Source organism: Lycorma delicatula, chromosome 1 (genome assembly GCF_047948215.1).
Source record: "Lycorma delicatula isolate Av1 chromosome 1, ASM4794821v1, whole genome shotgun sequence".
NCBI lineage: Eukaryota > Metazoa > Arthropoda > Insecta > Hemiptera > Fulgoridae > Lycorma > Lycorma delicatula.
Window position 1 is genome coordinate 270,621,679 of NC_134455.1, and position 17,450 is coordinate 270,639,128.

The window sequence follows — 17,450 nt, forward strand, 5'->3', positions numbered from 1 at the left end:
GAAGCAAGGAGGGTCAGCAATGGCTACCTTGGTCCCAATTGAATTACTTTATATGCTGCAAAAATATAAATCTTGAAAAAGAATGGTTAGAAATAAAAATATTTTCATAATCTGAATGTGGAAAAATTTATTTCAATTTTAATTAATTGGATCATTTAAAATTAAGTTTGTGTATAAGAAAAATTCTTTTTTTTTAATGAAGAGACTTAACACACTGAATACTGAACATGCACCTTGTGGTCAGTGTTATACAGGGTGAGCAGCATAAAATCGAACCCATAATGAAACTGCTACCCAACATTATTTATGAAAGACACACACAAGAAGTGCGTGATTAATGGATGTCTATGTTACGACTGATTGTTGCTGCCGTTTGTCAGGTGGTTACGTGTTAGTGCAGTATTGTGAGAGCAGTTGTGTTTGTGTAAAATGCCTCATTCAATCTCAGGAGGGGATAGATATAGTTGAGGTCTATATTCATTCTGGATCATTTGGAGAATCACAATAAATATTTGTAGAAAAATTTCTGAATGCCTGCTTACCAGCCAAGAGTAGCATACACAATTTAGTTAAAAAAATGATACAGAACAGGTTTGGTTTCAAATGCAAAACAAAATAATAGGCAACCTTCCACTAGGACTCCAGAGGCCATTGTTGATATTGAAAGGAGAATTACTGCCAGTCCAAAAAAATTACTACGCAAGTTATCCCAACAATCTTGTGTTAAATACTCATCTTGTCGTAAAATTCTTCATGAAGTAAAACTGAAACCATACTGAGTTACAACTGTGCAACACCTGAAGGAGACAGACAAACCGAAACAACTTGATTATTGCAATTGGCTTCTTGAAAACATTGTTGGTGGACACAAAGATTGTCTATTTGCGATTTCCTTTAAGGCTACTTAAAGGAGACAAGAGTTTATGCATCTAATCCCCACAATATTGATGAACTGAAGATGAACATTCAAAGAGAAATCACGCAATTGACAACAACGTTTTGTGTCAGACGACTCTCAATATGATCAGCTGAGCACAAAAGTGCATACATGCTCAGGGTGGTCATTTTGAACATATTTTATACAATAAGGTAAATAAATGCAACATTTAAATTATGTTTTATGTTTCTTATTTAATTTATCCGTATCATTCATAAAATTTCATGCCAACATAACCTCTAATGATTCTGCAGCGGTTATGTTATGGGTTTGGCTTTATGTTGCTCACCTTGTATAATGAGTAATCAGATCAAGGATGTTCTATTGCTTATAGGATTAATTGCCTATTTAATTGAGCCTGTACTTGTTTACTTGTACAATTCTGTTTACAATGAAATACAATCGGGTTTTCATCTTGTAGTTGGACCTATCCATCCTCTTTAGGATACTCAATACATACTTGCTATAAAGTTGATGCAAAGTTGCTGCCATACCAGTAGGACCTACCCATTGAGAATACTTTATATTGTACAGATTCTTTTTTATTTTTATTGATTCATTTAACAGCTGTCATTTAATGTTAATGCCTTCTATTGAGGAGGAATATAACCTCCACACCTATGTGTTTTATGACTATATTTGATACAAAGTTCGTCTGATATTCTGTTCTAAATTACAGATGCACTCATAAAAACACAGTTGCTCAAATGTGTGGCATTAATGCAAGGTTTATGTTCTTACGTTACTTAAACATAAAAAAAATTATTTCTTAATATGTATGGCATATACAGTGGTATTAATGTGGCATATGCAAAATGCCTATTAAAATAAACTACACCTTGGGCATTTTCAGATAAGTAATGATTTATTTCACCTAAAATTCTGTAGTTCCTAGATTCTAGTACGTACGATTCCAGCAGTGAGGTTTCAAAATTTTAGAGACTTTTACTTTTATACTTAAAATGAATACTGAAGTTTATCAAATAATTTACAGCAAGCACAAATAGTATAAATGTGAACTGAATGTAACTCACACCTCTTACCTTAGGAAAATCTGAAAACTGTACTTTAAATCCTAAAAGTTTAGCCAAATATAGCAATTGCTCTTTTGGGCGTACTGCATGTGCAGTGCTGCCACTATTCACGTGGCTTCCTCGCATGTCATTTGTATGAGGTACTGAACCACCATTCAAATATTCTTTAACTAAATGAGCTGTAGCTTGAAGGTTAGCTGCATTACCTATAAAATTCAATTAATTACATCAATTAAAAAAACACATAAAAACCTACATAAACGTTTCATATTTCATTAGTTCTGAGAACAGGGTGATCTACCTTATACTCAGAATTGACATTCCATTTAAATTAATTTTAGTAATTAAAATTTTATGAACTATCTCTTATTGCAAAGGGAAAGAAAATCTCCAATACAGATTGTCACAAGGTAGTTTTTCATGAATTCTGGCTTTATTTAAAAACAAATCTTATACTATAATTAGAAAATTTACTTTTTCTCTTAATGCAATATCTAAGTTTTCAGAATGTGATCCTACAATACGGTATTAACTGAGACAATATTAATTGACTGAGAGTTAATTAAATAAAACAAAGAACAAATTTCACAATGCAAAAGAAAAAAATGTTATGCTAATTTTTAAATATGAATATTTATTTTAAAAATATATTTTGAATGTTTTTATTTGAATTTGTCAAAAATATGTTCTCTGTCTTGAATTGATGCACTTCAATCAAGGTCGTTGGTTAGATTTGATTTTTATTCTGGCCAATTGAATGAATATTTCCATAATTTTTTTTTTCGCCTGAGAATTTCATATTAGTACAATATCTAATTGCATTCAACTGGGTACAATGTGTATACATACGTCTTATGAACCAAACATCTAACAATACAAACAGATTACTTTCACAAAATTGCATATATCGCATAAAAATTTTAATTAGTTTTAGAAATTGTACAGTAGTATAACAGTTTTACATTACAGTTGTACAATTTGTACAGTTGTACATTAGTTTTAGACGTTTGTATTAGAGTATAGTACACGTACGCGCCTGCATAAGCACCACTCTCCCACCACAGCGGTGCTGCAGTCCTACCGCTTGCAAGTACCTACAAAAGAGTGAAAGGCAGAAAAAATGTTTAATTCATCCCTAACCACTACCTAAAGAAGAAGGAAAAAGAAGTTCCTGGCCCACCTGGCAGATGCCAACATCCCTCCTACAGCAGCAAGCCTGGCCAGCCCATCAAGGGAGGTATTGGGTGCAGATACTACCTTTTGGCCCCAGCTTGCTGAGCTTCAAGCGCCCTGATAGCAAAGGAGCCAGCCCAGTGTGTGATTGCTCGGGGAGAATTGCTTCGACCACGCTGGTTAAAGTCACCAACTACACAGCGAGACTCTGGGGGCTACCACTGCCAGGCTGTAGTAAAATCCTAACTGCCGCTAACGGGAAGCTTGGTCTGATTCCTACAGATGAGCCATGATCCCTGATTAAAGCCAAGCCAACATCACCGGTACCAGATTTCGGACCCAAAAGCCAGCCTTTCTCAGGACTACATTACAAAACACACAATGGCCCTTTTCAGGGCAATCATTCCAAAAATTTCAAACCACTTTTCAGGGCTATCACAAGATTTTAAGGTGTCACAAGCCGTCGGATGTCATTTGGTGGTAAGTGGCACCCAATATGGAGCCAAGGTCACCTGGACAAGAAGAGAGGGCGAGCCACGCCTCAGCTGACCACATGTTAGCTGACAGACCAACACACAAGGCACCCAACTTTGACTCTTTAACTGTCTGGTTGCAGGCATCCATACAATATTTCCGCCAGTGATAACAGTTACCTTCAGCGACCTGCCACATGAGAACCCAGAACTGTTCCTCTCTCATCTACAAGAGCAGAGAGTGGCTGTTGAGTAATGGGCCAAGTACGCTGAAGGGCAGCTGAAAGTAGATGGTCTGACTTGCGCCAGACAATAAAAAGACCTACAACTCGATTGGCTGGCCCGATTTGATGCAGAGGTCATTGACCGATTTTGATATAAATATAATGACCACAGACTACTCCCAAGCTGTATTCCCAACTTTATGGAAGAACACAAGGGGCTAATGAACCAGCAGAGCTTTTACTGTTGCAGAAGAGGAAACTCATTCACCAACTAGCTCCCAGTTGTGAAGCTGCCTTCCTGCCAATATTGCTTTAGGAGCTCAGACCCCAGATTTGGCTTCTGCTGCAAGCGGCAACCATCCATGATATTGACGACCTACTGCATCAGGCCATCATCATTGAAGCAGACGAGCAGGAGGTCTAAGCTACAATAGAAGTTGAAGAGTACTTAATAAAGTCATGGTAGTTCTGGGCAGCGCTCGCTAGATCGAGTAGATGAGCTTCAACTGGATACTTCCATGGCTAGAACAGATGACAAGGGAACTCGACATAGAAGCCAGCTTGGCTCTATGGTGTCATTACTGCCCAAAGCACTAAGCACCATTTCCACAGGGACTGTCCAATAAAGAAGTCACAGCAGGGAAATGAATAAGGGTCTCTCAGTTGTGGAGCAAACTAGGGCCCTCAATCATCTATGCTCGGAGATCTTTAGAATCACCATTAAAGTAGCAGGACGACTCACAAACACTTCAGCTTCGGAAGAGCGGGCTGTTGTTATGGCACGCCAATCCCAACACAGACATCCAGATAGATCTGGCACTGAATTCTACTTCCTGCTGTACCACAGGAGTGGTGCAAACAGAACATCTCTGTGGTAACACAAAAATTTCCACCGTGCTTCTGCTAGTCCTAGGATTTCAGGAAGAAATCATTAGCACCTGAGCGGCTGAAGGAGCAATAGTTGTGGCAGCCACAACTACAGTTGTGGCTGCCACCATCTTGGCAGGGAAACCTGCAAAACTGTTTTTTGGCACGATTGATCCAAACCAGCAATTGAAACTGGACTGGTCAGCAGTAAAATGTACAGCACCCCCTGAGGTGAAGACAAGATTGTAGACAGTGTTGAAGCAGCACCTGCAGTATTTTCTAGCACACCCTTGCAACCAACCTGGTCAGCAGTACATGAGATACAACTTTAGGAAAGAAGCCACCCACTTTGCTTACTGATGTACTGGTTTACCATAGAAAAACAGATTGTAAGAAGTGCTAAGGCAGGAAGTAAAATAGCAAATCCTAGTAAAGGCTACCTTTACTAGTAACTACACTTTTTTACAAATTGAATACTTGATCGTGGATACTGACTGGTGTTCTTTGTTGGTTGGGTTTCAATTAACCACACATCTTAGGAACAGCTGACCTGAGAGACGGTACAAAACTACACTTCAATTTACATTCATGCACATCATCCTCTGAAGTAGCACCTTAAGGTGGTTCTGGAGGCTAAACAGAAAAAGAAAGGAGGTAATAGAGCTGTTGAGATAGCTCTGTAACTCTCCAGTGATCATTGTTAAAGACTCTTCACATGTTTGTGTAGACTTCCAGCACATGAATGACATCAGAGAAGAAATGGATTCATCTCACTGCCACTGATCAATGATACTATTAAATTCCAGATGGCGGCAGTTGCCAATTCCAAGTCATGCTATTCAGCTTGAAAAATGCACCTAGCATATTCCAGCATGTAAGTAGTCTTGTACCGTCTCAGGTCGACCATTTCTGAGATGTGTGGTTAATTGAAACTCAACTACCAAAGAACACAAGTACCCACGATTTAGTATTCAAATCCATATAAAAGATAAAAGCAACTGCCTTTACTAGGATTTGAATGTTGAAACTCTTTACTTTGAAATCAGCTGATTTGCGAAGATGTGTTCACCACGAGACCAACCCAGTGGGTCATATTCCAGCATCTAATGCATGACATTCTCACTGGCCTCCTCTGCCAGTGCTGCCTGGTCAACCTAGACGTCAATGTTTACAGCAGTAGTCAGGAGGAACACTTACATGCCACTTTGACTTGGTGCTGGTATGCCCACAACTTCACTTCCTGATGTGCTCTTTGGAAAAATGTCAATTTGGCCAACACAAGGTGTGATTTTTGAGCTACAATCATACTCATGAGTAATATTCCGCAGCAGTAACACCTATGGGCCATCGGAGAACACAGTAATCCTGGGTAAAAAAAAAAGAGCTGCAGAAATTCCTCAACACATATAATTGGCTGCAAGAATATATTCCTAGATTCTCAGAGCTTTCTACACCGCTGGCTGACCTGTTGCAGGAGAAACACTGGAAATTGGAAGACACTGTATCACAACTAGTGTTTTACTGTTTGTCAATTAAAGTTTTTGCCACATCTGCATGTTAACAGAAGACTCATCATTTGCTTTTCTTCATCAAGTTTGGTACTTGGGTTAAATCTGACATGCACTCATCTCCTCAAGAGCCCTTCAAAACTTAATTGTTCTGGTTCTAAAGGGTACGTGGTGAAGGAGTGGCAACGACAGCCGATTGTTAGGACCTTTCATACGACAGCATTTGACCTACTTACCTCCAGTCCAAACCCTGGTTCAGATTACACCCTTTTGGTGTGAGCCATAATCTGAGGTCTCATGACTGCTTGCTGCAACAAGTATTTAAGAGACTGATCCAGTAGTGGCAAAGAGGTGCTGAGTGACTGGAGGATTTATAGGCCTCCAGCTGTCTGTAGCTCGCTGTGGGCAGTTGTTACATTTGTGGGCTTGCTTATAAAGCAAGATTTGGATAGTCTTTGTTAGTTTAACTTTCTACGGTATTCTGGCGAAAATGTAGGAAGCTAATGATTCAAGGAAACAACCCAAGCCCAAACAGGTAGGGCTGATGAAGTGACAGAGGTAAGAATCAATGATTCCTCTGCCTCCTCAGGTGAGGAAGACCAGGCAGTGGCAGGTTTTTCCACCTAGGTTTCACAAAATAATGTGCTTGATGAGTTTTTAGGGGTAACGGGAGTGCAGGTAGCTGGTTAAGTACTTGAGGATCAGTATGATCAATTTATGGTCTTTATAGAGAATTCACGAAGCGCTAAGGCTTTGGTTAGGAGTAGGATTATTCCAAAGATAAAGGAATTTAAGGCAACATTCTGTGCCCTGGCTCAGGGTTTTGAGACGTTGGCTTCTAATGAGGTAAAGGTAGTGATTGTGAAGGAAACACTGATAGTTTCTAGGCTTGTGAAGCCTCAACGGAAGCGTGACAAATGTTTTAAAGAATAAGCATGAGGCCAGCCTGTCGAGAAAGCAGCTGGGGGGTTATCTTTCTGAATAAGTCTGAGGGTTCGGCAAAAACACCAAGGAAATAAGAAATAATTTTCAGGTTGCTCTTCATAAGAAGAGGTTCAGCTTTAAGATAAATATACACCACGAAACCCAGAGAGAATGGTTGTCATCACTGATAACAAGGAGATTGTGAGGGTTAGCTCTGAGTCTTTAAAGGCTGAAAAAGTAAAGTTAAGGGTTTATTTCCAATGTACAACGGCAACCAAGTTATTGTCTATAATGTGGATTGTTGTTGCGCACGCGCGCATTCTGACGAGGAGTTCATGAATCTGGTCAGGGAGCAAAATAACAGTTTGGACGAGTGACTTGTCGGGGTGAATGTCAGTTTCTGTTACAGTCATTTTATAGGATGAAGGAATATATAAGTGTCCACCGTTGTTTTCAGTGTAGTTATGGGCACAAAGGAGAGGATTGTATCAAGAAGAATGAGGATCAATTTATGTCAATGATAAGAGTATAAGCACTCTGTGGACAGTAAGGACTGTGTTTTATTTAAGAGCTGTCGAGATGTACTTCAATTCATTGAATGGTTAATTTCGGGCAGTTGACAGTTGAATACTCAAGGCACTAACATTGTGCAGATTGAATTAGGTGAGGCTGTAGATTGAAAAAATCTGGATGTGGTTCTTCTGCAGCATCCTTATCTTGTGGTGAGTGATGAACCAGGTTTTAGGGGCTGGCAGAGGTTTCTGTGTGGTCATGCTAATATGTTCGCTATTAACTGTACGAGACATCTGGATTGTGTCTTTGTTCGGCAGCTCTCTGATTTTCACCATGTTGTTGTGAAGTGGGCAATCAGGAACTTGCAACTTTATGTCGCAAGTTTGTATTTTTAAGTTAGAAACCCTGTTGGGACTCATTTAGAGAAATGGGATAGGTTTGTTCAGTTTTTTGGTGGCTGTCCTATTTTAATTGGTGCAGACATTAATGCAAATTTTTTATGATTGTACAGTACTCTGACGAATGAGAAAGGGGAGTTATTGGTGAGTTCATAGTATAACAGAGTCTCAAGATTTATAATGTTATGGTGTCACCAACCTTCACAGGAATGATGGATGGTTGAAAGTTATTTGCTAGCACAAATATAGATGTGATGGCTGGAAGGAATATTTTGAGGACTGTTTGTCAATTAGCATTCTTTAATGCAGAATCAAGGTAATCAACAATCCCTGGGGTGCTCATTAGAGGATTTTGGGACATAAATGAAAGAAAGATGTTCTGTCTGCTTTCTTGACCTAGCAAGGTGTACTGACTGAGGACAGAATACTGTGCACTCTGTTGAATGATTTACTTACAAAGATGTGGAGGGTAAGTGTCAGTATCATCTGCGAGTTAGGTGTGAGTTTTCTTCTTTTCGTTTCAGTATAGTATGTTTGGATATTACTAAGGCTGAGATGCAACTAGTTGTTTGCAGTTTTGCAAGCCATAAGATTCCTGGGTATGACAGAATCCCTGTGGAACTCCTTGTTTGCTCATTGCACATAAGTGTAGGTGCAATAACAAAGGTTATGAGCAGCTGGCTATTTTCTGCTTTGTTGGAAAAGAGATGTGATTAAGATTCTTTTTAAAGGCGGTGACAAAGATGCTACTGTTTATTTATTTAGTGTATGGCACTAAGACACAACACCAATTACAGTCATCAGTTATACACAAAAATCTAACAAATTAATTAAAGCTACTGATTCTGGAGTCACCATCAGGAAATCTTTAGTAATCCCTTCATAAGCTGTCCTATGGAAAACTTCTGCAATATGCTCTACAGTTTGATTTTCATCACACTCGCAGAGGGACATCAGTGTTTTACCCCATTTATACAGGAAATAGGCACATCTACCATCATGCTGAGTTCATATTCTGTTTAACGTTCACCATGTCTTACATAGCAAGTCAAAACCCAGCAGCTTTTGAGTAATACATGGAATTTGGTTATTTTGCTTTGTGGTCCATTCTTAATGCTAGGCGTCAGTCCTAGCAGTCCTATGCTAGGAATGCTAGCATTCCTAGTAGTCCTATGCTAGGTTGAATTCTTCCTCTGTGACAGCAATACTTCCTCGTGGAGCTTATGTATAATGTTGTTTCTCGTTTTCAATTTCTCTGCAGTTTTCATTAGGTGCTCCTAAAATGAAACCGTTCTACCAAGTGTCACGCCTACGTATTTTGGTCTTATTGTGAAAGAGCCATCTATTCTGAAATAGAATTTTAAACTCCCTATTAGCAAACTTGTTGTTTAGATGGAAACATAAAACCTCTGTTACTAGCATTTGGTTGCAGGTGTCATCTTCAAAATTACCTTCCTAGTTTCTCCAGGTCGGCCATCAACACCTCCTCAGACTCTTCAAATAATCTACATTTTGTTGTTAGCACCCAGTCATCGGCGTAGCCATGCTTTTTAGATCTTGTATCTGGCATTCTGCAACATAGAGGCTGTAAAGGAGAGGCGCAAGTACTGACCCTTGTGGCAGGCCGTTCTTGAGTTTCTTTGGTGAGCTTATATTGGATCCCATGATAACTTGGAACATTCTGTCGTTCAGCATGTTTTTAAGCAGGTGAGCTGTTAATTTGCATGGGATTACAAGGAGGACCTTATAAATCACGCCTTCTCTCCAGACAGTGTTGTAAGCGGCTGATGAATCAATGAATGCAGCAGAAGTTTTAAGATTTCTTTGGAACCCTGCTTCAATGTAAATTGTGAGCGAGAGAACTTGGTCAGTGCAACTTCGTTTTGGCCTAAAGCCTGCTTTGTCCAACATCAAATATTCTCCGACAGATTCTGTTGTAGATATGTCATTCTAGTAATTTATATGTCACTGATAGCAATGCTATAGGCCTGTAGCTTTTAGTTTAGTTTGCTGGATCATCTGGTATTAAGATGGATACTACCTTTGATTGTTTGAACTGTGAGTATGCTACCAGTCTGCATTATGTCAGTGAAGAATCTGACCAGCCAAAGTTTTGCATATTTTCCGCAGTTTAATAAGAATTCTGGATTGATGCCATCAAATCCTGGTGCTTTTCCTGGAGCAATATCTAGTGTAAGTTCATCGTACAGGCCTCTGACGCTTCTGCCAATGTTTGCTAAGGTGTTAGAAAAGGTGCTGTATTTGCAGATTAATGGAACGTTGGCCACACAAAATCTCTTGATTGAGGACCATTATGGTTTTCAACTTGGGAAATATACAGAGGATGCAATTTTAAAAGTGATTGACATTGTTACTAATTCTGACTCTCTACTTGGGATTGTAGAGTTAGATTATCTCATGCGTTGAGGTTTCCCAGTGGATGTAGTGTCATCCCTTATGCCGATGATGGGCTTCTGCTGGTCAAAGGAGACTCACGGAATGAGATTGAATTCCACGCAACTCAAGCTTGTCAAGTACTTTAGCCCTGAGAAAACCACCATAATGCTGCTGAGGGGCCTTTGGGTGCTATCTGGCAAGCCCGTGTTTTGATGACCGCCATCCTATTCATTATGTCTCATTGCAATGGTACTCGGATGTACTCATTGATAAAAATGTTATATTCAAGGAGCAATTTCAGAGTATCACTAAGAAGGCATGTGATGCCTGCTTTCTTTGGCATTCTTAGAGTGGTTTATCCCTATTGGGTTTTAACTTTTAAAACAATGAACATTTTGTATAAAGTTTACACAAATTGAATATTTTTTTATCAAGTGCTGTATGTCTACTCAAATTATATTTGTTTATGCATGCAGAGATGGTCAGGGAGCTTGAGGGTATTGGTTCGGGTCTGGATCTGCAGGCTAACTGGAAAGTTAGATGAGTGGCACATTGTTGGGATTTTTAAGGTTTTTGGTGCTCGAAAGAATTAGAGAGCATGTTTAGTGTAGAATAGTAGCTGGGATGGCAAGGAATCCATCTGAGTGCTTTTCCACCACAGTAGGCACATTCAGCACTTGTGGCCAGTTGTTGTTTGATATGTTCATGGGTTGATTTATAAGTAATTTTGGATGCTTTCGTCTGTTAGGTCAAAATTGCGATATTGCAAACAATTTTTGAAGGTGAGATTATTTTGTTGTGGCTGAATTGGTAAATTTTTACTGGCTATCATTTTTTTGATTCAGTTTAGGAGAGTTTGAAAAATGTTTTTTGTTAGTTGATGGGTTTCAACACTCATGGAAATGTCTTTCAAGTCATTTGCATAATTGCCATCCTGATAGAGGCCATACTAATGACTGAAATATGTAATCAGGTATTGAGGGTGTAGAAGATGACCCCTGGTAAAGCCCATCAGAGCTAGGAACAAAGGGGGTGGTGTGGTGACCGGGTGTCTTCCCTGATGGGGTCAGGATGCTAGTCTCTGGATTTTTTAATCTAAATCTACAGGAAACTATCATAACAAGATGAACAGAGAAAATAAGATGTCTTTTGATGTTTTTGAGATGTCTCAAAATGTGATCAAGTTAGGACATAAGGGTTAGGAACAGAAGAAGTGAAGAGGTGACCAGGATTGTTACAAGCCTTCCACTATGGGTTCAGGATGGATGCATAGCAAGCCTTTAAAGCTGTTCGGCAGGCCTTCAGCTGATCGTTGAAGTTATCTTGGCCAGATCCAGAGCTTCCTAGTCTTGCAAACTGACACCAGCAAGCAAGGACTGGGAGCTACGCTTTACCAGCAAGCCAAAATCAGGGAATGAAGAGTCATCTCATTTTGACAACAGAAAGCTCTCAGAAGCAGACAAGAAATATCATTCCAATGAACTTGAATGCCTCACCCTGGTGTGGGCAATCAAATGCTATTGACTGTACCTAGAAGACCAAACTTTCATCCTCAGAACAGACAAGGTTTTGACATGAATAAGGTAAGCCACTGGGCAGAAAACAAAATATGCTCACTGGGCCTTATTGGTTTAAAATTTCATCAAGTTTACATGAGAGCACTGTCCTGGCCAGGAGAATGAACTACCAGACCTGTTGTCAAGAGAACTGGCAGAAGAAAATACTACAATGGTATGGGATAAAGATAGACTACACCAGAGGGAACGTGGCCAAGAGGAAAGTGAATTGATTACACCCCGAGTGCAAGAAGTTGTCGCCACTTCTCTGTTTCAACAGGTGCGGGAGGCACAAAATCTGATCAGAGTGCTAACAATTATGCCAGGATCCAAATTCAACCTCAGGCACTCATCTCAGAGTGGACAAAGATGGCATTGTATGGACAGCAAAACATAGCACAAGGGCAGGACCCTGACCAGTAGGAGTCAGAGTGGACAAAGATGGCATTGTATGGACAGCAAAACATAGCACAAGGGCAGGACCCTGACCAGTAGGAGTACATGTTCCACCCAGCAACTACTTGGCTGTGATATGACATTGCCACAACGCTCCAGCAGCTGGTCACCAAAGAGATAAAGAGACCTGGTGGGCAATCTCCCAATATTACAAATGTCAGTATCGCACAAGCACCCACTACAAACGAGGGCTAAATCCTCGACCATATAATCTACAACCTTGGAGGCCTACAACTTGTTGGAGCATGTGGCGATTGACTTAATGGGTCCATATCCAGAAACAAAATGAAGCAACCACGTTCAGAAAGTTCAACAGCTTCAGCTTGGTGACTTGGTCACCAAGCTGCAGTTTTGTTAATGGGTTAACAATAACTATCATTTAATTCCATTCTATTTTCTGGTGAAACTACTACTTTTATCCGTACTAGCATAAAGATCACATGGAACACATTGGTGGCTTGAAGAAAACCCATGCAATAGTTCAATCAAATTTCCAGCAATTATTTTTGGCGGGTGTTGTTTGATAAACTATGATCAACAATCAATTAATAGGCCCTTTTACAATACCACAATGTTTCACAGGGAGAAATTACCTGGAATTTTAAACCAATGAATTTCTTACAGTGCTTGAAAACTTCTCATTGGAGAAACAGATTGAAATATACAATTTCCAAACTTGATGGAGTATAAACACATTTCACAAATGAAGACAATTCTCAGATGAAAAAATTTACTGGTAAATGGATTTGACATAGAGGGGTGGTAAATTGGCCACCTAGATCACCGGACCTTACTTCGTTAGATTACTGTTTATAGGGATGCATGAAATGCGAAGCAAACAGTAGACACACATGATGAAATAATCAGTTGCATTCTCAGTGCTACTGCACTCATCAAGGAACGTGAAGATATTAAGTTGCTGACAGAAAATGTAAGGAAACGAGCTGAAAAGTGCATTGATGTTAATGGAGAATTTTAGGACATTACAAATTAAGACAGTATAAACCACAGTGAGTATTATATTTTTTTAAAGTAAATTAGAAATATTTTAATTTTTAATGGTCTAAACTTATTGTACTAAAAACAGCTGTTTTTTTTTTTTAATTTTTACAAATTCATAAAATTTTTCTGTTGTTTTGTTTTTAATAGTAAAAGTTGATTTTTTGTTTTTCATAGACTATTATATCAATTTTCTCAGCAATAAATTCTCTACAAGTTTTGATAAAATTTACCCATTTATTGGTCATTTAACAAAGTTATTGTAATTCAAATCTAAACAAAATATATTTTTCAATGCTGAATTTTTCTGTTTTATGTCTGATATTATGAAAACTATGGGAAATACAGTTCTACCTGTTTTATTTAGTTTTCAGGTCAGAGAAAAAGAAGAAATCATCAAGTTTACCCCTAATATAACACCTTAAAAATTTCAGTATGACCTATTTCACCAGGGGAACTGAAATTTTTTTTCAGGGGAAAAGTGAAAATTTTTCACTAGCCGTAACTCAATAAGAAAAGTGTTTTCAGACATATGTTTATGAATTTTTTTCCTTATTTAAAGCTCTAGAATCAGTTCCAAAATTATTTCTCTTTCCTCCTGTATCATCCTGAATGTAAGATTTAATGATATCAAGCTTAAGCATTTTTTTCCAGTAATTATAACATTAGTAGAAAACAAAGGAAAAATATCTACTGATGAAACTTAACATTTTATTAATTGTAACATTGGTGTAATTTTATTTTTTACAAATCTACAACTCCAGTACTGTAACAATTATATTCCTTGTTAAAGTTGTTTAACTGTACAGCAGTTGAAATTGAAAAAAAATACAATACCAATAAATAATCATCAATCTAAATTAAATCCAATACACTTTAGTAAGAATATAGAACTTATATGAACCTATAACATATAAATAAACGTATGGTTTTGCCTCTCAACCCTTCTAATACCTAGAATGAACTTTGAATCATTGTAAAATAGATAACAGTATCATTGTACTGTTGAACCATTGTACATATTTGAATATTCAACTATTCAAATTTAGGACTTCACATGCAGTGCTTCCTATCGGTAAGCCTGAAGCTAGTTAGTAAGTTGTTGGGAAACTTGTAGTTCACATACACACCAGCATATGCCATCCCCCCCATGAAGCCAGCTGAGTGCGTAACACTCCTTATGCACTGGTGGCTTTATAAGCAGCAATAAGGTAATGTGAAAGCATTTACTCTTGGAACATTCCCAGGAGAAGACCAAGAAGAAGAAGAAGGAAGAAGTTCCCTGGCCAGCTTAACATGGGGTCTTTAGGGATGTAAACATCCACATTGGAGAAGCAGGCCTGGCACGAAGCCCATTAATGCCAGGAGGTATAGCATTGAAGAAGGAACAAATACCACTTAGGGAGAACTGCCTCAGCCACACCCGTGGAAGCTGCTTGACCCTGACCCAACACTGCCACACGGAAGTGGAAACATAAATGCCACTGAGAAGAAGCTTGGTCTGATTCCAATGGATGAGCCACAACTCCCCGGCTACAACTTGTTGAGCCAAGCTGACATCATTGGAAACCAGCGACCAGACTCTCAACAGTCCTTCTCAGGGCTACCTCACCAAATTCAAGAACAACCCTATTCAGAGCAACCACTACAAAAACCCAAACAGCCCTTTACAGTGGTATCGCAAAGTTCATAAAGTGCCACATACTGTCAAAGCAATTCAGCAACAGACTGTTCTTTACATAACATAAAGCAGTTAAAAGTTATCTGTAAAACTACAATATACAATAAATTAACTTAAAATTTTTAGATATGAAGAAATGCATTAACTAGAAAAACTTAATTCAACGCAGATGAATTGTTCATTTACTACTGTGTTTCAATTTAAAATGAACCTTCAGCATTATGGAATAATTGCTAAGTACTGACTTTATATTCACAACTGGAAGTTAGAATTAATAGTGCAGATGTCACATAAATACAAATTGCTAAAACGTAGTGATCTAATCACAGTAGCATAAACCTTACTGAGCCACATGTATCTCTAACAATAATACTGCTGCTGCTAACTGCGAAACATTTAACAATTCATTCGTACCAAATATTATATATTATTCTGCCCTTTTAGTTCTCAGTTTTCTTTCTGGGAAATTAAAAATTTAATGTGCTTAAGATATCATTTTGATAGATATCAACTGTAAAAAGCTGTTACAGCTTTTTACAGTTTGGTTAAAATGATATCAATATGAAAACAAAACTGTTACAGCTGAAAGACAAAAAAACATTGTTGCAAGCAAGAGATCATTAAAACAGGTAATATAAAAAAACAAGTTTTACTATTTACTACAATATCTCTACTTATATAAATTAAAATTATTGCTTAATTACATATCCAAATGAACTGCAGCAGACCATGGCCTGGCATATGTCATAGTTTATTCCAGATAATGGGGCTTCTCCACAGAACTCAGGAGAACATGATTTAAGAAACAATGCTTAAGTGCTTCTTTAAATAAAATGAAAGATGAAGCCTTATTTTACAGCCATATAACTCATCAATGAGAAGTTACAACAACTGGATTCTTACTTGTTTAAAGATTGCTCATTTCTTAAATAATGTAAAATAATCATAATAAACACAATTAGGCCGCTTAAGAAAAGAAAAAAAAATATGCTAGTTTTAATAAACTTTTCATTTAAGTCGACTGAGACCACACAACTTGTGTAAGATTTGTCAAAAACATTTTCCTTGAAACATATTCTTGCAGATATTTTTTTCTTAATATGTTGTAAAGTTTTAATGGCGCTCAGGCAAGGAGTTCAGGAGTTTCAGACACTTTTAAAATAAAATTTTATTTCTGTTCTTGAACCAGGCATGGATTGAAATGGTTGTGTATGTACATATCAGAGAAAGCAATCATTATTCTGTATTTATCTCAATTCTGATACATAGAATAACTGGGGATAACACAGGAGAATGATTTAATTTTCTTGTTTTTGTTAGTACAAAAAAATGTAACTGTAAATTTGAGTAATAATTTTTTTTAAATAGACTCATACCCAAAAACAGCTGCATATTGTGATGTGTATAATATAGTTAACATCTTTTCTTTTCTTTTTTTTTAAGGGTAATAGACCTTAAAGCATTTTTAAAACATACTATTATTTGTCAATTTTTTATGAAAGTTGTCCTAATTACACACGTTCTTTAACAACACTTGTTTACTATTAGAATTAGCAGCTTGCGTTAATGAAAATGTAATAATAATTTACCTCCAGGACTAGCTTTGTTGTGATTTCCATTAGGTGGTCTTGAATCAGTCATCAGTAATAATCCTGGTACTAGTTGACGACCACCAGTACCACCAACATTACCGTTTACTTTATCACCATTAACAAAAACCATCTATATATAAAAAAAAAAAAAAATCAGACAAAACTAACTAAACAAATTAATTTCAATATACTTCATATTTTTCACAAAATTGGGCAAGACTTGCAGGGCTTTGTTTGGTGTGGCTACATAACCAAGAACTTCAACTAATTTCAAAACTCTACTACACAGGAAGTAATTTTTAAGTAAATGGAAGAGAATTCTTTTTTCCAAATGCTGGACTTTCAAAACCAAAAAATCATATCGGTTAAAAAAATCAAAATTTTACTCATTTTTAACTTATCAGCATCGGAAAATTTTTAAAATAAATTATGCACACTTTATGAATTTAAAGTGTACATGTACTTAAAAGTCCATTTTCTGCACTCGTTTTTGAGTTCTATTAACAGTGTTTTTTTTTCTATGTATATAATGCAAAAAAAACCATAATTAAGAATAAAAAAAACCTACGAAAAACCATAATTAAAGAAAAAAAATAACACAACTTGATGAATTCAATTTGCAACATACATATAAAACAACCAATAGTAAACAATCATATGAATTTCAGTTTGTATTCTACTTTAGATAAATCATTCCCATGATGGAGAAAATGAGGTT

The 17,450-nt window shown here is 37.4% G+C and overlaps 1 protein-coding gene across 10 annotated transcripts in view; it reads right to left on the bottom strand.

The window, feature by feature from the left end:
* Positions 1-17,450, bottom strand: part of stau (double-stranded RNA-binding protein Staufen) — a 193,947-nt gene that overhangs the window by 11,524 nt on the left and 164,973 nt on the right. For all 10 annotated transcript variants that reach the window (XM_075377453.1, XM_075377462.1, XM_075377503.1 and 7 more), the window contains 2 exons: positions 16,730-16,862; positions 1,981-2,177 (listed from right to left, as the gene is read on the bottom strand). In XM_075377453.1, coding sequence (XP_075233568.1) covers positions 1,981-2,177; positions 16,730-16,862 — 330 coding nt within the window. The remainder of the gene's footprint in view (positions 1-1,980; positions 2,178-16,729; positions 16,863-17,450) is intronic.